General features: G+C 31.9%; 1 protein-coding gene and 1 long non-coding RNA gene across 2 annotated transcripts; both read left to right on the top strand.

The window, feature by feature from the left end:
* Nucleotides 1-1575: 1575 nt before the first annotated feature.
* Nucleotides 1576-2313, top strand: LOC129309510 (uncharacterized). The gene is made up of 2 exons (XR_008592924.1): nt 1576-1649; nt 2102-2313. It is a non-coding gene; the product is annotated as an uncharacterized LOC129309510 (long non-coding RNA).
* Nucleotides 2314-6607: 4294 nt separating this feature from the next.
* Nucleotides 6608-17369, top strand: LOC129285731 (phospholipid--sterol O-acyltransferase). The gene is given in 20 exon segments (XM_054921598.1): nt 6608-6790; nt 6792-6900; nt 7798-7933; nt 8016-8108; nt 8111-8159; nt 8992-9137; nt 9140-9160; nt 9259-9335; nt 9760-9903; nt 9905-9974; nt 10063-10237; nt 11245-11344; nt 11649-11743; nt 14023-14074; nt 14432-14503; nt 15085-15253; nt 15682-15786; nt 15861-15945; nt 16076-16165; nt 16796-17369. Coding segments are annotated over 19 exon segments (1893 nt in total). The 5' UTR covers nt 6608-6677; the 3' UTR covers nt 16158-16165; nt 16796-17369.
* Nucleotides 17370-26064: the final 8695 nt, after the last annotated feature.

The following is a 26064-nucleotide window of genomic DNA, read 5'->3' as shown; positions in this document are numbered from 1 at the left end:
AGAGAATTCAAATAAGAAAAGAAATATTACAAAAATAGAAAAAAAATCCTAACTTGAATTTTTAAAAAATATTGATATTTTTGCCATTGAAAAATTAACTTATAATGAAGTATAATCAAATATTGTTGAAATTGAAGATGACAATGATCATGGTTACGCTTTTAATACTCTAGTATTATTGTTTTACCAGTACTTAGAGAATGTTTATTTAGTTTGTTTAGCTTTTTTTAGTTTGATTTTGGAAATATGAACAATGATTGTGTATTTTAATGAATTGAAAATCTAATTTATTTTAATTTCATATATTTAATTTTAAAAAATTTAAAAAGGTTCAAAGCCCTTAAGGCTAGCCTTGAACCTGCGAACTCTAAAGTGAGATTTTACAAATTAAGGCCTCAAAGTAAAAATAAAGTTTTTAAGCTTAACTTTTATATACCCGAACTTGTTAAGAGTTAGTTTCTTAGAGTCCGGCTGGCTTATTTTTTCAATTATAGCCGCGACTCACCATGCTAACTTGACTCTTGCTTTTTTTTGCCCACGACTTGTGTAACATCCTAATTTAAATTTTAATAGTTAATTTAGGTTAATAGAAATTTTTAAAAAAATATATATTTAGAGGTAAGAAAATTAGTAGAAAATGATTATTAAATCTAATTTAGGATATAATTCTAAATTAAAAAAAATTATTATTAAATTATTATTATAATAAAAAAAAGGGGAAAAGGTATGCCAAAAAAAAAGGAAGAATAAGAGAAAACGAATTTGCTTTCGGCGCCGCATGAATAGTAAATATAAAATAATAAAAAAAAAATGTGTGGGACCCACTGAATTTTTATAAAAACTCACCTTCATTCATTTCCTCATTCATTCCTGCGCGCGAGCTGAGGCGGAGAGAACGCGAGTCACCGGTGCGAAATATCTAAAATTTTTAGTGTAAGAGTTTTTAATAGGATATTTAGGGTGTGATTTTAAGCTTTTCAAGACTAAGTAAGTGTTCTAAAAATTTTTCTTAGTCATCCTTCTTCTTTGGTTTCTGAGTTTGTAGTGGTAAAAAATTTAAGATCTGGAAGAGGGATGAATTTATGTTGAATAAATATAGTTTTTGAGGTTGTCAGTAGTATAATAAATGTTATAGAGTATAAATTTGTTAATGATCTTTGAATTTATGGCTTATGGATCAAATTCTAAACTAGATCTAAAATATATGTTGATTTATTGAGGTTTAGATGATTATTTGGGATTTAGATGATTATTTGGGATGAGAAATGAATTATTATGGCTATAGGATTATGATTCTAAGCTAGAGACTCAATTTTTAATTTTTGAGTATTTTAGGTGCGAATTTATAAAATAAAAAGAAAATTTTGATAATAGAAATTAGTTTAGAAGTTGATTTTTAGATTATTAATGTTTATTGATAATTAAAAGAGGAGTTAAAAATTTTATTTAATAGTATTAACTATAGATTTGTATTAAGATTGAGATTAGGAATTATGTTATATTTTTAATTCTATTATTAGAATTATTTTATTAGTTTCAAAAATTGAAACTAATATTTATAAATAATATGTTATTTGTAGATTGTATTACTGGTGAAGATTGTGGTGAGAGAGAAATTTTAAGGAATAATTTATTGAAAAAGCCACAAGGTAACCATGCTTTTAATTTGTGATTAGTGTTACTTCTTGTTAATTGGGTGATTATTGAGAAAATTATAAATTTTGTAATATTATATAATTGTGCAATATTATTATAAATTTATTTGATTATTGTGGGAGGTGTTGGGAGACTTGCTATTGTTGTTGTATTTATGTGCCACGTGGTATGCCCCTATTGGAGCTCAATAGGTGGTTTGTAAGGGCTCGGGCTAATCTACCTTTGGCCGGGTAATTTAGCACTGAGTGAGGGCTACGGCTCGAGGTTAATGAGGGATATAAGGATGGTTGTTTGTGTGTATTGTAATATTTCATATATTTGTTGGAATTATATTATTTTTAATTCTCACTTAGTAAGCACACAATTAACTGTTTGTATACACTATCATAAATTGGCTTTGGTTACTGGGACTTTTGAGTCTCATTATGTGGTTAACAATTTTCAGGAGAAGAGCCACGAGTGACACGTGGAGGAGTCCCAGAGGCTTAGTGGTATAGATCCACTGTCTCTTTTGGGTATTTAATTTATGATTTATAATGTGTTATATTGCCAATATTAGGGCTTTTTGTTTATTGTCAATTATATGAATATATAAATGTAATCATGCCTTTCAAACTATTTCTATTTTTAGTACAATTTGGATGACTGTAATTTTAATATTTGGTTTACTTTGGATTGGTTAAAATGGCATGATTATAAGGCCAAATAACTGGCTTGTGTTGAAAATTAACTAAATTGCTTATTTTACTTGTTGGGAGTATAAGGATGGACAAATGTGATTTAGTTTACTTGTTGGGAGTATAAGGATGGACAAATGTGATTTAGCCTAATGGCATGTGGGAGGTAAAAATTTATCTGAAATGTTATAGTGTGTGAGTTGAAGCCAATTATAAAATATTTTATATCGAAATTATTGATATAAAAATGTGTTGGGTGGCTGTAACCCAACTATGGTTGAGTTAAATTATTAAAAAAAAAATTTTGGTGTACCATTGAACCACGTGATTTAATGGTACCAGGTTCAGCCTCAACTTTGTTATGTAGGAGAGGTTGGAGAATCGAACTTGGGAAGGCTCTCCGCAAGGGGAATAATCCGCACACTATTGCGGGGAAGCCTTTGTCTCCTGATGCTTACCGTAAGGGGTGGGGTCGCCCTGTTGTGGGGCCTGGGGGGAGAGTGTCCAGCGCCGCAAAAGACCTCGGGTAGGCGGGGTGAGCGGAGGGCTGTTACAACTTGATTCTAGGGCAGCCATCTCTTGAGGCATCCTTTTTAATTTTCTCTTTTAATAAGAGATCTCAAGTCTAATATCTGGGCATCCCATTTGAATTGCGACCTTCCTCCTTTGTGGTAGCCTGGTTAGAAACCCAATCACTAAAATACGTAACGGATACACGTAAAAACAAGGTCCTCATCGTACCAAACAAAAAGAAAAACCAAGGCCCTCGGAGAAAAATAAAAATATCAAAAAAAAGTTGACATAAACAGTTACTACAATTTTTAAATAAACAAATGTAATTAGCTAAAGCGTTGTAAATTGAATGCCTCTCTCAGCTCTAATAAAAGAATGGTGTGGTGTGTCATTGCTCGTTTCACACACTTAACAGTTTATATATGTGTGTGTGTGTGTGTGTGGCCCTCGGCCCCTTTTTGTTTTGACCAGATTGGCTACCACTTCGAGTACATTTTTATTTTTTTATATCTTATAACTAGTTATTATTACAATAACAACATTAATTTGAAATACATATACAGTATCCTAACTAAAATAACTTACAACCCACTTCCTCTCTTAAAAAATATAAGACATTTTTAATTGAATCTTACTTCCTAATAAAATAGTTACTTATCTTCAAACTAATTTTATCTTTTCATATTTACCTCTATTTAATTAGGTGTCTCACCTTAAAATAGATATAAAATGATTTATTTAATAATTTTTTTTTAAAAAGACAATGATCACACATTGAAAAACTAAAAATGTCATATATTTTTAACATCTAACTTTTAAAAAACGTCATATATTTTTAATGAAGGGTGTATATATGTTTTGTCAAATGTCAAGTTAATTATTACATTTTTATTAGAGAGAAGAAAATATTATTTTTAAATAAAAATATAATCTTATTTATAATATAGAAATTTCACATGAAGAGAAGAATAATTGCGGTAATAATCGATATTGGAAGTTTGCAATAAAAGAGGAAATTCCAATTGTTCTTAATCTTAATGTACACATGCAATGATATGTTATTCTCTTCTGTTCTATTTATAAATTACTTATAGCATATTTTATTAGAACTAAAAAAAATTAAATTTTATTAATTCTATTTTAAAATTTAGGGAGTTTTCACTTCTTTCTTTTTTTTTTTGTATAAACCATGCGATATTTTAGGTTTATTATCCGTCTCAAACTAATTCGAACTCCTCATGAGGAAACCTTACGGTGGTAGCGAGGTATTGATGGGATGACCTCTTTGAGGCCGCCCTAATTATTGCATTGGTCATTCCCTAGGGTTCGAACCTTTGTCTTGAAAAATGCCAGTAGTAGTCCTTACCAATTCTATTGAACGCCTGTTGGTAGTAAGCTTTCACTTCTACCTCTTAATAAGGACAAAAATAATCATTTTTAATAATTTTTAACATTTAATAAGAGCATAAAAGTAAACATGAACATAGAAAATAATGAGGTTTGATATAAATAGGATGAAAATAAATATTCTCTTTGTGTAATATAAATAGAGCTAGTAATTCAGATGAGTTAGGCTTATTTGGGCTGCTTGAATTTGAAAAGGCCTAACTTTTTAAAAAGCCCAAATAGCCAAGCTTAGCTTAAATTTATAGTTAGAATGTCCAAATTTTATTTTAAAATTATTTAAATTATTTTTACTTTAAAATTAATTATTTTATTTTATAAAAATATAAAATATATTTTTTGAAAACTTAAGTGCTGTACAGGACTCAATTTTTAAAAAAAACATGCAGGTCTTAAGACCTAAAATCAATATGAAAATATATTTTAACTATTATTTTATGATATTTTATAGATTAAAAATAATAAAAATATTTATATTTTTTAAAAAATATTTATAGTAATGCACTCAAATATATAATATTTTAATATAAATTAATGAAAAATTTAAAAATTTAATTAATATTGATTATATTTTATATATTTTTTAAAATACAATTTTTTATTTGGGTAATTCAAGGCTGGCCAGAATTTATTCAGCAAACATTAAAAAAATTATTTTTTTGCCAAGCCCGACCTTAATTTTTTTTTTTCGAGTAGATTTGAACTACCTTAAATTACTAGCTTTACCTATAAATAAGATCACATGAGTATTATTTCTTTTTTATATACAGGTGAAACCACAAATTGTTTCCTTTTTTATTATAACAAAAACTACAAAATTTTAAAGGCATTGATTGCATTTTTCTCAAATCATCCCCAATGAATGAACAGTATAAAATTAACTAATTATTAATTAATTTTTTTAAATGATGTGAATTGATTACAATTTTTCTAGAGTTTTTGAAAACTGACGGAATAATAATTTAGGGTGAATGAATAAATTTGAGGAGGCTGACTACCAAACGTGTGTTTGGATAAGGATTATAATCAATTTTTTGGATAAAAAAATTAATGGATAAAAAAATTAATTCTCCAATTAATTACCAAACATCAATTTCTCAAAAATCAAATTTTCCCAAAAAATCGATTATAATCGAAAGTCCAGATTTAGCTTCTGCATCTTTTGTTATGAAAAAAAATCGATTATAATCGAAAGTTCCAGATTTAGCTTCTGCATCTTTTGTTATGAAATTGCATGGGAAAAAATATAAAAAAAGCTCAGGAAAAAAATTAAAAAAAGACATAAAATTGTAAAAAATAAAATCAAACTCTCTTTTCTTTTTCTTTTTTTATAAAGTTTAAACTTGGATTCTCAAAAAAATTATTAGCATAAATTTTTATCAACCAACACCCTTCACTTAACAGTTAGAAAAACTAATTTAAATAAAATATTAATTAATAGAGAATATTTGTCAAAATTTTTAAACAGTATTTAACATTTTGATTATATATGGCTTATATTCATAATGTTATTAAAAATTAACTTATACATTATCATCTTCATTAATTATTGTAAAGTTAATATTTAATATTTAAAAATTAAATCTTTCTCTTTTATTAAATTTATTAATCAAATATATAATTTAAATAATATATTTTTTTTAAATATTAAATATAAATTTATTAATAATTTAATTTTTAAAAGTCATACCTTTATTATAATTTATATAGTTAAAATTAATTCTGAATAAATTATTTAAATATTTTTAATTTTATTAAAAATTAATTTTAAAAAAATAATATTTAAATAGATTATAATATAATCAATTATAATTAAAATTTATTACATAACTAATTATTTTTATAATTTATTATATTTAATTAAAATTCAAACGGACAACTCGGAAAGTCAGTGAAAAGCAAGTAAGCAACAGAGTTTGCATGAACTTCCGAGAAGCTAGCCAACCATGACCATTGGCGCGCCTTTCCCCACATCTCTGACACACACACACATGCATAAAGATGCACACGCGGTAAATAAATAAGGGCAATAGTCATATATTTATTTTCATACATTAATATATTTTTATTTAATTAAAATAAAACATGTAAATTTTATTAAATTAATAATATTAATATTAAAAATTAATTATAAAATAAATAATTAATAACAGGCACACATATTTTAATTTGATTAAAAATAAAAATTTTAAATTTATGAGGTTAAATATATAAATTTTCTCACTGCATAATTGCCTTCCGTGTTTCATGTCGTCGTCCTAAATAATTGAACAGAAAATATTACTGCCACTTTGACCCGTAAATTTAGAAAGTCCCGTAGCTTTTTGCATTCCCAATCAGTTTTTGATTTTCCCAACTCCCTTCTTTGAAGTTCTAACTGTTGGTCATACTCGTTCGTTCCCCCTTCTCTCCTCTGCGACTCCCGAAATGGGGAGGCCACTAACATGGCTTCTCGTCTTCCTCGCCGTCCCCGGGCTTACTCCGACTGCCTCCACTGACGGTGCTGCGTTCCACGGCGACTATTCGAAGCTATCTGGCATCAATCCCCGGCTTTGCATCTACTCAGCTGCGAGCTTGGTCAATTCTTGACTGTCCTTACTCTCCGCTCGATTTCAACCCTCTCGATTTGGTCTGGCTCGACACTACCAAAGTATGTTATCTTTAATTATTTTATCTGTCTCAGTTGTTTTACTCCGCATTTTGTTCTGCACGGCTCGAGTTTATGCCTCTGGTGATTGTTTGAATGACGAGAAAAACGGGAGAGATAAAGCGTGAGGAAATTTCCTCGTTGAGTGACTTGATCGTGTATTCACTTGTTCATTTGTCGACTGATTAAGCTCATAGGTACTTTAAAGCTGATGAACATGTAATTCCGAACATTGAACACCATGCCTCTAAAAGAATATAGAAAATTGAAGCAACTTCTGCATCTACTCTGTTTGGAACCTGGTTGCCTTATCGTCTTCATTTTTTTTCACTTATGATTGTGACATTAGTTTATGAGAAAACCTTTCGTAGGAAAGAAGCATAACGACTGTAAGGGACTGTCGGTACCTGCGAATTTTTTATTTGCGACTTGAGATAATTTTTGCTCATAACACGTCCCTTCTCTTTGAAATCACGTTGGCCATTCTTTGTATTTCCTTTTCTTTTTGGGTTAATTAATTTATGGTGGGTAAGGTGCTGTCCGCTCTTGTGAAATTTAAACTTGTTTGAGATAATTTGTTGTTTGTAAAATGCTTGCTCTCTTTGAAGTCACATTGGCTGTTCTTTGAATTTCGTTTTTTTTAATTAATTAACAATTAATGCTCTGTCGCAATCATGCTCTTTCTGTTACACCACTTTTTATGTGTAAGTTTCGCTAATAGTCTTTTTAGTGGCTATCTTTTGAGGATTTTCAAAGGGATTGAAAGCTTTTTCGAGCTAACTAGAGCCTGATTTTTGTCCATTGTTTTGGGCGATCTTCTTGCCCTTGGTTTTGTATTGCTCTTCTCTTTAATAGTTGTTTTCATATCAAAAAAGTTTCCTGAAATGAATTATTTTCCAGCTTCTTTCTGCTGTCAATTGTTGGCTAAAGTGCATGATGCTGGACCCGTACAATCAGACAGATCACCCTGATTGTAAATCTCGTCCGGATAGTGGTCTTTCTGCTATTACAGAACTTGATCCGGGTTATATAACAGGCATGTTTAAATCTGCCTTCTCTGTGTGAATAGTTTTATAGGGTATGCAGTCTGACATTGCATTTTTTTGTTTAATTTGCAGGTCCTCTTTCTTCAGTATGGAAAGAATGGATCAAGTGGTGCATTGAATTTGGCATAGAAGCTAATGCAATTATTGCTGTTCCATATGATTGGAGATGGCACCATGTATTCTAGAAGAACGAGATCTTTATTTTCATAAGCTAAAGTATGTATGCATCTTTACATGTCAGTGACTACCTGCGTGATAGACTGTTATCCACTGATATGATTGGGAAAATTTGCTCACTTGATACAAATTGCATTTTTGTTACCTATTGTCTCATAATTGTTCCTGACATTGTCAGGATATAATTGGATGACGAGTTATCATATTTCAGTCAATGTTGCCAGTCTTCCGTATCATGCGTTAATTATCTAACTTGATGATGTATCACTATTTTCATTTATTGGTTTCCCTTGAGGGTCAATTTTTGTCTTGATTTCCACGGTGCTTAGAAGTTCTCTCAAACATACATGATACATCTACATGAATTCAATGTTTTGCCGCTTGGAAAACTTCACTCCAAAAGAAGTGTGTTCATTCTAGTATTAGAGTTTTACTTCTTGGGATAGGAGTTACTTTTAATCTTTGATATGAATGACAACAATTTGGATATCAAGTAGAATGATTTACAGCCTCTAATTGAATGATAATATTTTGACATAGTCTTTAATCTTTGGCAGGACTGACATAATAATAACTAGAGCCTGGAATCATTTATTATAATGCTTTATGGCTTCTGTTTCTTCAACTATATCCTTCACAATTCTTGATATCTGTGTCTTCTAAAAATTTATTTTGACAAATACAGAGGTTTAACATTCTCAGACGTAATAAATTGGTATTATGGTGGTTCATGGCCAACGTTTCAATTTCAGCAGTCATCTATACATGAGAATGTGACAGTTTCAATTTGTAATAGTCACAGCGAATGGTTCAATTTTGTTGGTCAATTTTTTGATGCTTGCATTATTCATTTTCTTTTTCCTCTTTGCAGATTGACCTTTGAAACTGCTTTTAAACTTCGTGGTGGCCCCTCTATAGTTTTTGCCCATTCACTGGGTAATCATGTCTTTCGATATTTCTTGGAGTGGCTAAAGCTAGAAATTGCACCTAAACATTATATTGAATGGTTGGATCAACATATCATGCCTATTTTGCTGTTGGTATGATACTATGTTTGACTCATGCGAATCCAATACCTCTTATAGTGTTGCATATGATGACAATTAATTGCATATACTGATTTGACATTCTGTTTCAGGAGCTCCTCTTCTTGGTGCAACTGAGACCATTGAAGCAACACTTTCTGGATTTACATCTGGTCTTCCAGTTTCTGAGGTTACATTTTAATTTTTAACTTTTCATTTTATTTTTGGGATGTTTTCTACTGTGATCTTTCTAGGTTGCCCAATAGTGTATAGGTCTGTTATTGCATTTAGCTTTTGATTTTTCCTATTCAGTTTATTTTCCATTTTGTTTTTGTGTTATAATATTACACTCTGATTTTTACAATTGACAACCAAAGAAAGTAGTCTGCTTGCTTCAATGCGCATCATGAATGCCAGGAATTAGTTCAAGTTGCATCCCACTATCATTGTCGTCCTCCTAATTTTGATGAATATGGGTTCTAAGAATAGTGTCAAAGTGATATTGGGTACCTGACTGTTTAGAAGGATTTGTATATATGCTCAATCCTATAATTCGTAATGCAGTTAAAAATCATGTCTCAATACATGCTTATCATTTTTTTTTAAGGCCTCAGGGAACAGCTCGATTGATGTTCAACTCGTTTTCTTCATCATTATGGATGATGCCTTTTTCCAAGTACTGCAGAGTAGATAATAAATATTGTAAGCATTTTTCTGGGGGAAGTAATGTAGGCCACCACACATATCGCTGTGATGAGGCAGGAGTATCGTTCAAACTTCTCTGGATGGCCAACAAACATAATCAATATCGAAATTCCTTCAACCCGTGGTAAGATTATTATTTCTTGCGCCTTTGTGGACAACATTCTTATCATGTTTCTGGTCCCCAATTGCCAATTTGTACCTTCTGCTAGCAGGATTTGAAGCATATCCATCAGTATCTGAAATGCCTCCGCCCAACTTGACAAGTATGGAATGTGGACTACCTACTCAATTATCTTTCTCTGCTCGTGAAATAGCAGATGGCACGTTTTTTAAAGCAATAGAAGATTATGACCCTGACAGTAAGAGGCTCATGTTCCAGTTAGAGAAGTATGTTTAATCTTCTCTCTCTCTCTCAATTAAATAAGATTTTATAAACAGAATGTAAAGGTAACTTACTAGAACATCAGTAACCAACCTAACTACAAAACGAACAAAGAAAAAAGAGGAATAAAAACCATCAGCTTATCTGAGCTCTCTAATCCCTCTTAGTAACTGATGAAGACATTCCCTTAAGACAAACTATGAGCATAACTCCACACAGAAGACAGAAAAGCTATACTCTTTGTAAAAATATTTCAGTAATGGAAGCCACTGGCTATTTCTGGCCTTTATCTCTTACCAAATGCACTAAATGCATTTAAAGGAGCACATCTCAACAGCACATTACCCTCCTTCTCCCTCAAACCCTAAAACTGGGTAGAGGGGACAGACCCAAGCCTGGGTGCCTGGAAGAAGAAAAATGAAATTCTTCCCTTATATGCCAAACAACTGGCCTGCAACTGCCTGGCAACCTCACTATCGAAAGCAATTGTGCCAGTTTCTGAACTCCTGTAACTCCTTCATGGTCCAATCAGTTGCAACAGTTCTTTGTCATCAATTCCAGTTTGCTATCCAATTGCTTCTGAAAAATATGATTTAACTCTATTAAACAGTAGATTACTATAATATGTTTTATTGAAAAATGAAAATTAACCATTCCTTTTAATCGAAGTGAAATTCACAAAACTAAGCATCCCTACCTTCTGAAAAAATGATTTGAAGTTATAAATCTAAATAAAGGCTATGATCAAGCTACGAACTGCCTAAGGGGCAGTTCCTTTCTCAAGGAATTAAAGGAGATGTACAAAGTAACAGATGCATCATAAAAGTTTTTTTGCACTAGCTATCATAAAATACAATTTCTGACCAATCAATTATCAGAGTGAGCTTTCTTTTTTATTTAAAAACTTCTATTACTGCTTGCTTCATTTTCTTGTCACTTTTTTTACAGTTAGCAGGTTTTCTTTCTAGTTCTATGATTGATCAGGCATATCTTTGAATGTTTTTTGTTTCAGATCATATCTTAGTGATAACATTCTCAATCCACTAACACCTTGGGACCGTCCACCAATACGAAATGTCTTCTGCATTTATGGCATTGAGTCAAAGACTAAGGTACTTCTAGATGTGAGTAGAATATATTTCTGATGTTTGACATCACTGCTAAACCTAAAGAGTTAGTGACAGGAACTTGATTGTAAGTATTTTTTTCTCAATCCTCAAGATCATGGAAGTGTTAAAAACTAATGTGAAAAGTTTTCCTGTTACTAATTTTCCAGATTTTTTAACATTTTCTTTTTATATCCTAATTCTCAAAATTTTATCTTGTAACTGTAGTCTTTGGGAAGTCTGCCAAAAATCGATTAGAGTTGAGAGATAATGTCAGCATGAATCTTGACATTTTGGCTATCAAAAATAGGTTGGCTACTACTTCGCTCCAAGTGGCAAGCTGTACCCTGATAACTGGATTATTACAGACATCATATATGAGTATGAAGGATCTCTAATTTCAAGGTAGTTTCTATAAGGTTCATCAAGATTGGTATACCAGTACTACTGCATGATTGTTTAAATATTTAACTATTGTTGATATTCAAAATGTTCATTGCCGTTGGTGATGATTCTATTATTTTCCCTGCTTTGTAACATTTTTACTTAATGATGTTCATTGACGAATCAATGTTCATTGATATTCTAAGGGGGAGGAGAGGACTTCTGATGGTGCATAATGTTGAAAAGATTTTTTTTTTTCTCTTATGACTTTAAAAATTTAGCCAATTCCTTTTCATTTGTATATCTTCTATTATTCATATCTACTTGTAAACGAATGTTAAGGGTCATATGTGCGAATGACAAAGCAAGTTGCCATATGTGCAAAAAATCATGTCATTGACAAGGAAAAAAAAAGGATTAAGAGTCATTTTTGTCTCTAAACTATACACGGAATATTATAGATGCCCTTAACTTAACATGGGTTAATTCTGTTCCTCAACTTTAAGGATTCCCTCCGTCATCACCTTGACATTAAAAAAACTTAACATTTGCTAGTTATTAATGGATTCCACTATTTTTTATCAGGTTAAGGGTGATTTTTACCCCTCAACTCAAATATTTTATAATAAAAAAATAGAAAATATGTGGAGACACATTAACGGTCAACTAATGGTGAGAAAATGACAAGGTAATGATGGAGAGAATATCTAAATTTAAGAGGCAGAATTAACTCATGGTTGAGTTTAGGACATTTGTGACCCTTTTTGTATAGTTTAGGAACAAAAAATGACCTTAACTCAAATATATATATATATATATAATTCTTCCCATATGATATTGTGACCAGGAAGAGTACAATCTTTATTTCCTTTCCGATTGTTTTATTTTTCTTTATATTTTATTCTTATTATTTTTGCTTGTTATTTTTCATCTCAAGGAAAGGGATGGGAAAAGAGGGGGTGAAAGAGAATCATATTAAGTGTGTGTTTGATTTTCAGTTTGCGAAAAGTCCATTTGGTGAAAGTCAGTTGTTGTAACAAAATTTGTGTTTGAATACATTTTTTTAAAATTCAGTTTGGTACATTAAAAGTTGTTTGGTTTGTGACAGTGAAATGTGCTTTTGAATGTATAATTATCAAAAAGGACATTGATTTATGATGATTTGTAATTTTTATTATACAAATGTAATATATTTGAAATATTTAAAAAATGTGATAAAGATTTTAAATAACATAAATTCTGATCTATGATGCTAAAAATTTGATCTCTATTTTTTAATTTGTAATTTTAGAAAATATGATGAAGATTTGTAATTTTTATTATAAATTAATGCTAAAAATTAACATGATTAATTATTCAATTTAAAATGTTGAAAATGTGACGCCTAATTATTTTTAATGAATTAATTATTTTTTAAATAAAAGAATAAGAGATTAACTTTGGGTAGTATAGTCAAAGAACATTCTACTTTTCAAAAGCTTCAAATAGTTACGTTTCAGAAATTCACTTTCAGTTACTATTTGAAGGTACTTTCAAGATGTGCTTTTTTGCAAAATATTTTACCTTTCAGCTTTTTGAAAATAAAATTTTGCTTTCTGAACGTGAAATTTAAGAAAACCAAACGGATCCTAAGTGTTTAAAGCTGTGGCTTTGCTGTGAGAGTGTGATGCTTTTACTGTTGTCTTCCTTGTTTATTTCCTTCACTTCTTTACCTTCATTTCTGCCTCTAGCCATAGTTTTTGACCTGGCTTACAGTTTGAGCATCTCAAATCCGATTTGAATAAATCAGCCCCTTTGAGTTTACGACATAATTAACCTGTGGACATTGCATATATGAATAGGGAGAATAATTCTATTTCTATTATATTTTTTAATAAAATTTGACTTTGCTGTTTTAAATTCCACCTCATCTCAAGTGCAGGCAGGCTGCCCTCACCATCTTAGTCTCCCTCTTCATCTTTCCTTTTCTTTCTTTTTTCCTTTTGTTTTTTTGCCCAAGAAAGTTCTTAGGCTAGGGATTTGATGCTGTTCAAAAAGATCGTTTTGTGTACATAATAATTTGACATCACAAGCTCCATTAATTTTGCAGTGTGCTACAAATAATCGGATTGTGTTTAACTCATCAATAAATAATGTATATATTTTTTCAAGTACCAGCAATGGCCTCACCTAAACTAGCTTTTGCGAGTTCTCAATTTTGGCATTAATTGTGCAAAGTAATAATGTGGTCTAATTGCAAAAGAATGTGTGTAATAATGAAAGAGGCATTACTTTAACTGTTCTTTTTCATGCATTGTTAGGTCAGGGAATCTAGTTGATGGGAATCCTGGAGCCACCAGTGGAGATGAGACGGTTAGCTCCAATTATATTCCTTTACTGCAATTGTGATCATATGGAAAAACCTATTTCAAACTCTCTGCTGTAATAGTACTTACAATTCCTTATATGTTTGGTTGGAGGGGGGATTTTAATGGAGGGGAGGTGAGGGAAGAGGAGGGGGAGGAATCCCTCCAAATGCCCCCAATTGGGAAGGGAGGGTTAAGAGGGAATGAATTTTCCCTCCCATCCCCTCCCCCTCTCCTCCATTTTTCCATCCAAACAAGGGCAGGGAAAATTTCATCCTTCCCTCTAACCAAACATAGTATTAAGAATTGGAAATTTAGCACACATGTTCTGAAATTGGATTGCTTTTAAATTAACTCTTTACAGGTACCATACAATTCTCTTTCCTGGTGCAAAAACTGGCTTGGACCAAAAGTGAACATAACAAGAGCTCCCCAGGTATTCCAGTTCTGAGACATTGAGTTCCTTATCACTCAACCAAACCATCATTTGTGAAATATGATTCGTGTCTTGATTATTTGTTTTTACCTACAAGATCCATATCCTCTGTTTACTGTGTGCTTAATTTGCTTGTATTTGCAAACCTCTGTTGTAAAATGACTATTTTCTGGGACTCGGACCACAGTTCTAACCTGGCATCTCCTTTCCTGCTATCACACTTTTGTCTGTGAAGTGTTTGTTAAAAGAAATGACTCTTATATTTATTTATGAAAATCTTATCCTTCTCTTGTGGTAAACTACTCTTTCATCTAGTTGCTCTTAAACCCTTTTAGCTCTGGATCTGCTATGTCTAAAGTTATTGGTGTTTTTATCTGTAGTTGTTTGCCATTTGATTCAATACTACTAGTCATCTGCATTTCGGACCATAGAAGATTTTAGGCTTTTCAACTTTGCTAATTCTTTTTGTCATACCCTTATGCTATTCTTAGCTTCATGTGGTATTTATTGCTAGCACACTGTTGTTATCTCAATTGTTATGGCAACAATAATATAATAATATCTCTGCTCTTACCCTTCAGTCAGAACATGATGGGTCCGATGTACAAGTTGAATTGAATGTGGAACATCACCATGACAAAGATATTGTTCCAAACATGACAAAGTCACCCAAGGTTAAGTACATAACCTTCTATGAAGATTCTGAAAGTATTCCTGGAAAGAGGACAGCAGTTTGGGAGCTTGACAAAGGTGCATGACTTGTCTTTGTTTTTACAAACTTACAAATGCTTTTCATTAGGACTGAAATAATGCTAACTAAATCACATAGATCCCTTAGGTTAAGCTAGCTGATTCAGTTTTGATGAGCTTCTTCTGGTCTTTTTTTCCCCCCAGAATTAATCAGGTAGTCAAAACTCAGATGCTAGAACCATATGAAGATTTAAGATTTTATTCTGTTAGCTTGAAGGTGAGTTTTAAAATATGAAATACTTTTTGCACCAAGGTTAGATAATTGACGATACTTTTATTACCTAGGGAAGGAATTTATCTGTGAATATCACTGGATGTTTCATAATAAAATTTCTCAACAAATTTTGCTTATTAGTTACTTTTCCTTGCCTAAAATCAACGGTGACCTTGTAGATACATCCACATTAATTGAGGATACATTAATGTAGCAAATCACAGGAACATTGTTAGATCACCAGCTCTAATGAGGGAGTTGTGGCTTGAAATTTGGCATGATGTTCATCCCCATGCAACATCGGATTTTGTAACAAAAGGTATTTCACGCTTTGCTTAAATCATTTTGGAGGTTTGTGCTGGAAAGGTTCCACTAACATTTGTTCGATAACAGCTAAGCGTGGACCTTTAAGGAATGACGACTGTTATTGGGATTATGGAAAAGCACGCTGTGCATGGCCAGAATATTGTGAATATAGGTTCCTTTTAATTCTTCATAATTTTTGAAGTTTCAATTACGGATCTAGAATTTTTTTTTTTTTATGTTTTACTTTGTTCAATTTATCCTTTTTTTTTTTTCCTTCAAATTTATGATATTCCATACCGCAGGTATGTTTTTGGGGATGTTCATCTTGGACAGAGTTGCAGGTTGAGAAATACTTCAGCTGATCTGTTATTGCATTATTTGTAAATAACAAGGTATTTTTTATGTTCCTTCATGTGTGGGATGTGAAAATTTTACGTTCGGTCTTTCTCAGATTCGCTGAGCATCTGATTTATACCTTCCATTACTCAGTCTATGATCATTCGCTATCTTTTTTTTTTTTCAAAAGAAAGTCTATGATCATTCATTCCTCAAAGCTGTCATCGATCAGACTTGATATTTATTATCTTTTTTTCTTTTCTTTTCTTTTTCTTTTTCTTTCTTCTTTCTTTGTTTTTTTTTTTTGGCATTTGTATCTTACCTACCGCGCATGAGTGCATAAGGTAAGCTGAAGATAATATATTGAATTAGTCAGAATCTAAAATAGAATGAATAATAAACGACTGGATGCATGCCCATAAAAGAGAAGGCAACATTATTGTCGAAGGCTTGACTTTATGTAAAGTGAGATATTTTAACACCTTGAAAGCCGAAAAATCCTTCTTTGTTTCTTGCTTTAACCTTTCACGATGGTTACAGTTTTGAAGTATTTGGAAATTAAAGTTTTTATGCCTAGTGATGCTTTTTTTCTTCTCATTCTTATTTTGTGTCCTTTTCTACTCCTTTATTTCTAATGCTACCGTACTTTATGATGTAATCATGAGCTTTCAATTTTGTTCTTACAGAGGCCGGACGGGTTACCTCTTAGCAATGTATGCTACTGGACGACACACGAATATGACATGCAATTTGGTGATTTCCTCCACACGACAGACTAGTAAGGCCACTTATGAACATCAGCGTTAACATGCAAATTATTTGGCTGGAATTTTCGTTCAAAATCTCAGCTTCCAAATTAAATCTGGACATATTCATCAACGTTTTCTGCTCCCATTTCCCTCAGCGGCTCCTCTAACTGTTGTAATTTCTATTAGCTTCTGATTTGCGTCTTGCGATTCAAAAGTCATTTTTTCCGCTTGTTAGTTTGTTGCTCAAGCGCGGATTACACTTCAAAGTTCGGGCTGGAGTAGATAGTTCCCCATTGCCATCCTGGCGTCTGCGGAATAATACAGCCCTTTGGTATATCTGTATTTTCCCCATTCATACAGACAACATACAGGATCTATAGTCATATGTAGTCCGTTGTCGCAAGAAACGTCACGCGGGAAAGGGATGTTAATTGTTACTGTTGCACTCTTATCAGATCATAGAAAGTTTTCCAGTATTATCTTCCTATTATGGGTCTTTTGGCCGCTATTATCACGCGTTGTCATGTTCTGATCTCTCCGCAAGGTGCACTAATTTGCACATTGACCTTTCTCTCTTTTCTGGGTTGCCTTATTTTGGCTGTTTTTCTAGAGGGGATAAAAAGCTTAATAGTGAATAATTTTAGAAGAAAATAACTTCGGGGATAGCATAGTTGAATAAGGTTTTTTTTTTTTTTTTGGTCCAAAGGGCTTCTAACTTATGCGATGTCATCTGCCTTTTCCTTTTTCTTTTTTTTCAACGTTTTGCTGACAGTTATTGTAAGCGTTTGAAATTATTTTCTATGACATGCATGCGTAATTTTTTTTAAAGGAATTATTTTTTGAAAAAATAAAATAAAATTACGCCCTCTTATTCTAAATGAAGGAGCTAATTGAGTGGTTTTTGTTCCTAAATATTAGGTGTTAAAAATTGGACCTGGTTATTGAATTGATTAAGATTTGTTCATGGCCTAGTAGTCTGATTAGGGTCAACGGGAGGTTAAACTGGTTATAATTAATATAATAAAAGGAGCTAATTGAGTGGTTTGTTTTGTTCCTAAATATTAGGTGTTAAAAATTGGACCTGGTTATTGAATTGATTAAGATTTGTTCATGGCCTAGTAGTCTGATTAGGGTCAATGGGAGGTTAAAGTGGTTATAATTAATATAATATAAGGAGCTAATTGAGTGGTTTGTTTTGTTCCTAAATATTAGGTGTTAAAAATTTGGACCTGATTATTGAATTGATTAAGATTTGTTTATGGCCTAGTAGTCTGATTAGGGTCAACGGGAGGTTAAACTGGTTATAATTAATATAATATAAATTGCTTAAAGTATGTAAAAATAATCATATTTGACTAAAAAAGCAAGTAATATTTAAATAAAAAGTCATCACTCCAATGAAATAGAATATACAATCATAAGGTCTTATACAAATATTAATTATAATTTTATGGTAATAAAATATAATAACATAAAAAATATTAAGGATTTGAAATTCAAAATTCAAAAAGAGGAAGGAAAAAAGAGAAAAATAGTAATAAAATCTAATTCATATTAACCCATCGAGTCAACCAGGTTAACGTCGTTAATGTTATAAAGTGACCCATTTGTTCAGCCAATCAAATCGTCTAGGTGAATGGTTCATGGATCAATCTGATTGGATTGGTTTTGATTTGCAATTAGTGCCTGGATGTAAAATTCTAATTTAATTTGTCTTTTAAATTTATAATTGGAAAAACTTAACACTTAATCTTTGTATAAAAAAACTCTATTTAATCTTATATATTTAATAGATTTTTGTCCAATCAAATCAAAATAAATAAATATAAAAGTGTTAAATATATTAATAACAAGAATTTGTTAAAAATAAATAATATATAAAATTTTCATTTAATTAAAAAAAACTTAAATAAATAAAACTAACTATATAATTTTTTTTCTTGAACTATTCTAATTGATTGCACATCGTGGATTTCCCCAAAAAGGAAAAAAAACAACATTAGTTAAGATAGAATACACTCTCAACAAGTTTCAGCAAGCAGTGCTAACCCTTGTCCTAAGGCTGCGTTTGATAGGAGAGAAGCAATTTCTTGCAAAGTAAAATGTCACATTTTCGAAGCCTTGCTCCACCGGTTGCATAATGCATCAATATCAATATATCCTACATGACAATTGAAGCTTGCCGATGAGGGATGTTGCGGCTACAGACTCAGATCACCATCGTAGAGCCGTTTTCGGTTTGATGGCTTGAGATTTAATATGGCTTACTATTGGGCTCCGTGCATGGGTTCATGTGATCTGTCTCTCTCTCTCTCATTTAATGCGATGCTTTTGCCCTTCGCTTTACGTATGCCATCGTTCTCCATTCCTTCTCATCCATCTTCTTCTACGTCCTCCGTCTGGCGCATGTTATACTGGTTTGCCCTTTTCATTTATTCTATGTTTTGGGCAATTTTGTGGCCCCTGTTGTTCATGTGAAGTAGTATTGTTATCTGTATGTATTATTATATGGATAACTTGGTTTTGTAAGAGCTCGATCTCTATCTAACAGCACTGTCTTATTTCATCCTTTTCAAGTAAACGTGATGACACCTTCCAACTTTGAGATGCTTGATTCTGTTGAGCCATACAAGCCTGAATCAGCGATCCTTGTAAGGGTTGATAGAGTGTATCCTAGAACTGATGTAGATCTCCTTGATCGTGCATCCGGTTGGCCGAAGAAGATCACCTCATTTGAGATTATTGTCTTTGATACAGCTATTAGTGTACTACATTTACATGCATTGATTAATCATTTCCTCTGAGCAACCTGTCTTTTTCTGATCTTATCGTATATTTTTGAACCTCTTTTTTAATGGTCTCGCATGATAATTTCAATAACAGGTGACAACCTTATTGAACGCTTCTCTAACCGGATGCTTGAGAAGAGGTCTTACTTTATTCACAGATTAAGGTCGCTGAGGTGGTTTTGCTATCCATCCAATGTTTCATATCCAGTTACAGGCAAATACTTATGTTTATGACTATCCATGTCGTATGGTGAACTACTTATTCAAGATAAGATCTATCTTCATGGTTAGACGTGAATGTTGGCTAGATGTTCGTGTTTGAGGTGTGTGTTTCTTGTCATTCATCGAAGTTATGTTGGGAAAAACATCACCATTTCTTGTATAATTTTTTTTTCCTTTACTTTCTCAGATGTATTGGGTTTCTTGAAAGGCGATGTCATCTACGATTGGCTCAATCTCGATGAGTTCATTACTCCAAGGATCTCTTTCATTGTTGCCAATAGCCAATTATGTGTTTTGTCATATCAGTGTCGTTACAGGATTACCCAAATTCATTTTGCTCTCATTCACATGTATACAAGTGTTTAATCCTTTTTTTTTTTTTGGTTCTGTTTTTACACGGGCAACATGATTCACTGTATCTTATAAGGCTGCACAAAGATTTAGACGGCACCAAACTTCGGTCTAACCCGAAATCTAGTATCTTCATGAAAAGGATTGAATCAGGCAACTTATAGTCTGGTCTTGTTTGATGATAATTCAAAGATTAATAGAATCGAACTTAGTCTATAGGATTAGAAGACTAATCCTGTTAATCCAATACTCATTTAGTTTTTTTTTTCTTTTTCCTCTATGAAAAGTAATAATTCATTTCAACCTAATAAATTCAAATAATAAAAACACTTATAATAATAATAAATTTATAATAATTTTCAATAGTAAGAAAAAATGTTTTTGTTATAGTTTAAATGATCTAAATTTATAATTTCAACAAAAATAACACTGAATAAATTTCAAAAACACTACATTACAATAATAATTTAGAAACAAACTCAACAAATATTTGTACAATCATCTTCTTAGTGTCAATTACACTTGAAGCATTTGTTAAAAATAAATTAGTTATAATTATATTAAATAAATTAATAGGATTAGATTAGATTAAGTGGTTCAGATGCCCAATTTCCTGTCTAGTCAAACCCAAAAAATAGTCGAATCTTTTAGTCTTTTTGACCCTGAAGGACTAGCATTTATAAAGACTAAACAGGACTGGACTATCTCAAGTCAAACTGAGTCAGGCAAGATCGGAGTATTTTTGCACTAGCATCTTATATGGTGATGTTGCCATGGGTTCATGGAACACGTATCAGCTGAAGAAGGATCCTGACAATCTTATTTTAGTTGTTCAATATGCATTGGTTGCAAGGGAAGATGGTAAATCTTTAACACTTGACCATGTGACATAATTATATAATTGTTATCTTCATTGGCTATTATTTTTTCTGATATGAGCTATAATTGCTGGAAAACCATTGATGACAAATTTTTGTGGTGCCACAAGGGTGTTCTAGGCCCCAAAATTCAAGGAGCTTCCCCCTCTCTGGAGGGCCTTGATGGAGAGAGTAATATCAGCGTGATGAACCATATGATTAGATGATTAGAAATATAGATGAAGGTCATGGATGCAGAGATTGAAAAAAGTTGTAGAATGTTTTTTTCAATCATGTATTTCTTCCTTCAAGGATTCTATAGGTGCAACCTAAATTATGACTATATTATTAGCTTTTAGTCATTCAGACTATTTCGATGTTTGTGATGAAGTTTTCAGTCCCTTCTTTGATCACGTTTAAGTAGTATTCATTTCATCTATAAAATAATGTATTATGTAGAATTGTCTTTTTACACTTTTGCAGGTGCTGTTGTTCGTTATGATGCAATGAAGTGCAGTGGATTATGCTCTCGAAGATCTTAAATTTTCCTGGATATCAAATATAGTTTTGTTCTAATCATGTTTTCATTTCTATTGTATTTATTTTCACGTTTTTCCTTTTATATTTTTAAGTTTGTATTGGTTCATGTTATATTCTGAAGAATTATTACTTGTTGTAATGAGTCTATTTGAATCATGTATTATTTTTTTTTCAATTTCATTATCTTTCAAGTATGTTTCGCCTCCTTAATATCAATTTATTATCCACGCACTATTTAATATATTTATAAACAATTTATAATCAACGATGTCTCACAAAATTTATAATTCTTGGTATAAGATATTACTCCATGTTGCACAGTTTCAGTTAGTAAATTTCCCTTCGTGATTTATATCAAGACACTTTTATTACATTTACAATTAGAATTACATATATTAAATGGGTACTAAAATTAACAAATTATTGAATTTATACTTTAATTTGTCATCTGGAAAAAAGTGTTCTTCTAGCCATTAATTTTGGTCTCTAGATAAAGCTGAATAGACATATACATATTACATAGTTAATTAATAGTATGTAATTCCCTTCGCAAATATTAACGTCTGTTTCAAAAGTACAATTTTAATATGCAGGGAAAAGTGTGTGTCAGAACATTAATATTTGATTCAAAAAAATGTCAATCTTGCGATATTCAAAAAGTTTTGTTAACTCACTTCTTTTTATTAAATTGACATGACAGAATGTTGAGAGCAGTTCAGGACTCAGAAGTAATTGTTGTCTTCTCCATGACATGTTAACAAGGAATTATGTTTTCCATTTTCTCCGTCGTTTAGTCAAGTAGTCATCGTCTTCGTCTGAATTCAAAGCCAATGGCTTCTGATAATGCTAATTGCATCCTCCTCAATGAACTTCATCCTTTTAAGTTGTCTTGGCAGATAAGGGTCAAGGTTGATCATTCCTTCTGGAGCTGTGATGCCAATGTCTATTTGAGAATTAGACAAAGCAGTATATGACGAGGAAGTTAGATATATAGACATGGGTGTTGTACAGATTCCCCCGCCCTATAGCCTGTAATATGTATTGCTACACTGTTAGACTTACATTTTAAATACATTTTGTCTTCTGTAATTATCATTTTCCAATTTTGCATGTTTACATTTTGTCTTTTATAGTTGGAGATAGTTTGATGAGTAGGTTTCCTAATGTTCTTCAAGGTCGTGTTTACTGGATAAAAAACCTTCGTGTCTGCAATGGAGGATAGCCTATCCATAGGAAATACTGGATAGAGTTCATGCCTCGGACAATAGCAAAGGAGCATGAAATTATTACACAATTCATTTTACATAATGACTGATGCATGATGTTCAGATTTAGATCTTCTCCTATTCTGTCCATGCTTGATTTGACTTCTTAATTTATTTTACATAGAGAAGCATATATCAGAAATTTTAATTTTGAAAATTTTTTGGAACAAGGTCCTACCTAATCCATGTTTTGGTCTCTAGCATCCTAAGTCCAAAACACTAATATCTTTGTTGCTTTTGACACTGATTTTTGACCATAGAGAACAGCATTTTAATACTTTATGTCTAACAGACTTCTGCATGCTTATTATATATAGCAGGAGAGGACAGATGAACGTCATTAACATCATTTGTTTATTTCATTTTATATCTATATTGAATATATGGTAGTGGTTTGAAATTTCTTATTTCTACCTCTCAAATAACAGACTTCTATTGATTCAGATTACAGTGCAACAGCTTTAATCAATAATAAGTTCCCAAACAAGTAAGTTCTCAAACATGTGAAAGTTTGAGTTTTCTGACGAATCAATCTGACCGATTGGTGATTAAACATTTTTGTGATATCCTTGTATCTTCCATTTACTTTATACTCAATGTGATGACTTTTTGTTAGTTGTATGCCCCATTATCGTTACCCTAATGTGAAATCCTCGTATCCATGTTTTGATTCCCCTTATCGCAATTCCCTTATTCTGATGAAGTATGCTCAGCATCTATACCGGCGATGTACGTTCGTTATGCAGCTATACTTCTGTCCATATTCAAGAGTGTCATCACTAGTGTATATATATAGTATGCAGCCTCTAACTTGGAAAGTAGTTGTGTTTTCCTATGATCCATTGGGTATTGCTATGTGCCAGATAAGTAAGTTTCACAAACATGTGAAAGTCATTTCCGTGCTGAAGAATCAGTCTGACCAATTACCTATTAAAGCTTTTTGTGATATCCTTGTACCTCCAAATTGCTTTGTAATTAATGTGATGAACTTTTATCAATTATCTGTCCAATTTTCCTTACCTTGGATGTGATACCCTCATACCCAGATTTTGGTTCTTTTGTCGCACTTCCCTTATTCTTATGAAACATGCTCAATAGATATACCAGTGATCAGGTCGAAGTCAGGATTTAAAAATAAGAGGAGCCAAGATTAAAAGACATATATACTATAGAGTTTTTATAAATTTTAGGAGGACTGAGACCATGTAACACCTATATAATACTAAAAAAATTTAAAAAAATTAGGGAGGGTCATGGCCCCTACTGGTCCCCCCTCCCTCCACCACTGCCAATGATGCAGGTTGGTTTTGCAGCTCTCTTTTTTTGTCCATATTCAGCTGTGTGAACACTCATGTATATCTGATGTACCTTTTAGCATGTAACTTGGAAAGCTGTTCTGTTTTCCTATAAGCCATTAGGTATTGCTGCATAAGTGGATTTCTCATTCTTTACAACATACAGATTTGGCCTTTATCCCAAAGATCTTCTTTCATCACTTATGCTGTTCACAGGTATGCTTTTCTTTTCTTTTTTTTCTTTTTTGGATATAATTTTAATTTCCATTCTTAAATAACTTCTAACATGGACGTAATTAAATGCCTATTATGTCTTCCATGTCCGTGTTGCTTTTGCTGTCGAACTACAGTATGTTGTCATTTTTCATGTCTGTAATTAGCTTTTCCAAATTCACTTCGAAGAAGCTAAAAGCTACCTACACAATACAAGCACCTGTACCCTTAACCTAAACTTCAGCTTATAAAATACTAATCACCTTCTACCTCCTCCAGATCATAGCATCCTTAAGCTTTGTTGTTCCTTTTATACTTACTAGATCATGCAAGGTTTTCATCCTTTCCGTCAAATGTCCTTAATGACAGTGATTAAATGCTGGAAAAGATGAGATGTTTCAAAAATTGAAATTTCATGTTCTCCCATTATAAGAGAACAGAACAGCAAAGCAAACAAAGCTACAGCATCTTGTGTGGAGTTCATGTTTTACAAGTTTTGCACACATAGAAATGAAGGTTACACAGCTATTCCAAACACCAATAAATGGGATAGTTGTCAATTAGGTGTTTTTGTTTGTTATATGGGGTTATCAGTAGTTTTGGCCTTTATGATTATGAGTGTGAGAAATTTGACCAAGGGAAATACTCTAATCCTGGTCAATGCCTCGAGGATTTAACCAACTACATTCCTTACATGTATGTTAAACTACCATACAAATTCTATCAACCATTTATCGTATACAACAACTGGTGTAATGCTATCATGAGGATATATCCTACTAGAAGAAATGAAGGGATTCCTTTTCCTTTTCGGGTGTCAACTTCCAGCGCATCCCACTAGAGTCGTGGAATAGACATAGAAAAGTGAGGTCTTTGTTATACTAAACACCTCTTGCCTCTTTGAGTGTCTGATGTGTCTTTATCATTAGTTCAAAAATTTTACATGCTATGCAGTTTCGGGTTTATGTACTTTCAATCTCTTCATAGCTTCCACTCTTTACCGTTAAGTTCTCATAGTTATGTAGAGTCAATAACTGTCTCTTTCAATTGTCACATCCAGTTGAAATTTAAGATATACTTCATTGCCTTTCGCAAAGTATGAAGCTGAAGGTCTCAATATTTCAAATCCTTCCTAACATCAGTCAATTACATCATAACATGTATTGAATACTACATGTGTTCATTGCTACCAGGAGATTGTATCGAATACTATATTTCATATTCAATTTGCAAATCAACATAAGATATTGATTCAATTTGAAAATCTCTATAATAAAGAATTTTTAAATACAATAAATAGCTCTAGCCTGCCTTCACACAAACTTGTGTTGAAAGTTGGTGTACTAATAATACTTTTAAGGAACATTGACCAAGTAGCAGGTCCATGCAATGAAACTTGGCTTAGCATCACAAAACTTCACAAAACTATTATTGAAGCAATAACATTAAATGAATCTAAACTTGATTAGAATATGTTAATTAATAGAATGGACATAAATCCTTCAAAGAATAGATGGCCATTTCATATGCAAGGAAGATAACTTCCTATTACATTGTTTTTTGCAATGATTATTAATAAGAGTCAAGGTTAATTTTTGTACTATATTAGCTTGTATCTCTCAAATTCAGTTTTCACTCATGGTCAACTTTATATTGCTTTATCAAGAGTAAATC

The sequence above is a fragment of the Prosopis cineraria genome, unplaced genomic scaffold (assembly GCF_029017545.1).
Source record: "Prosopis cineraria cultivar Desert tree isolate PC_DT_omini unplaced genomic scaffold, ASM2901754v1 PC1, whole genome shotgun sequence".
Lineage (NCBI taxonomy): Eukaryota > Viridiplantae > Streptophyta > Magnoliopsida > Fabales > Fabaceae > Prosopis > Prosopis cineraria.
Note: the sequence above shows the minus strand (reverse complement) of the source record. Positions and strands in the feature narration are given on the sequence as shown.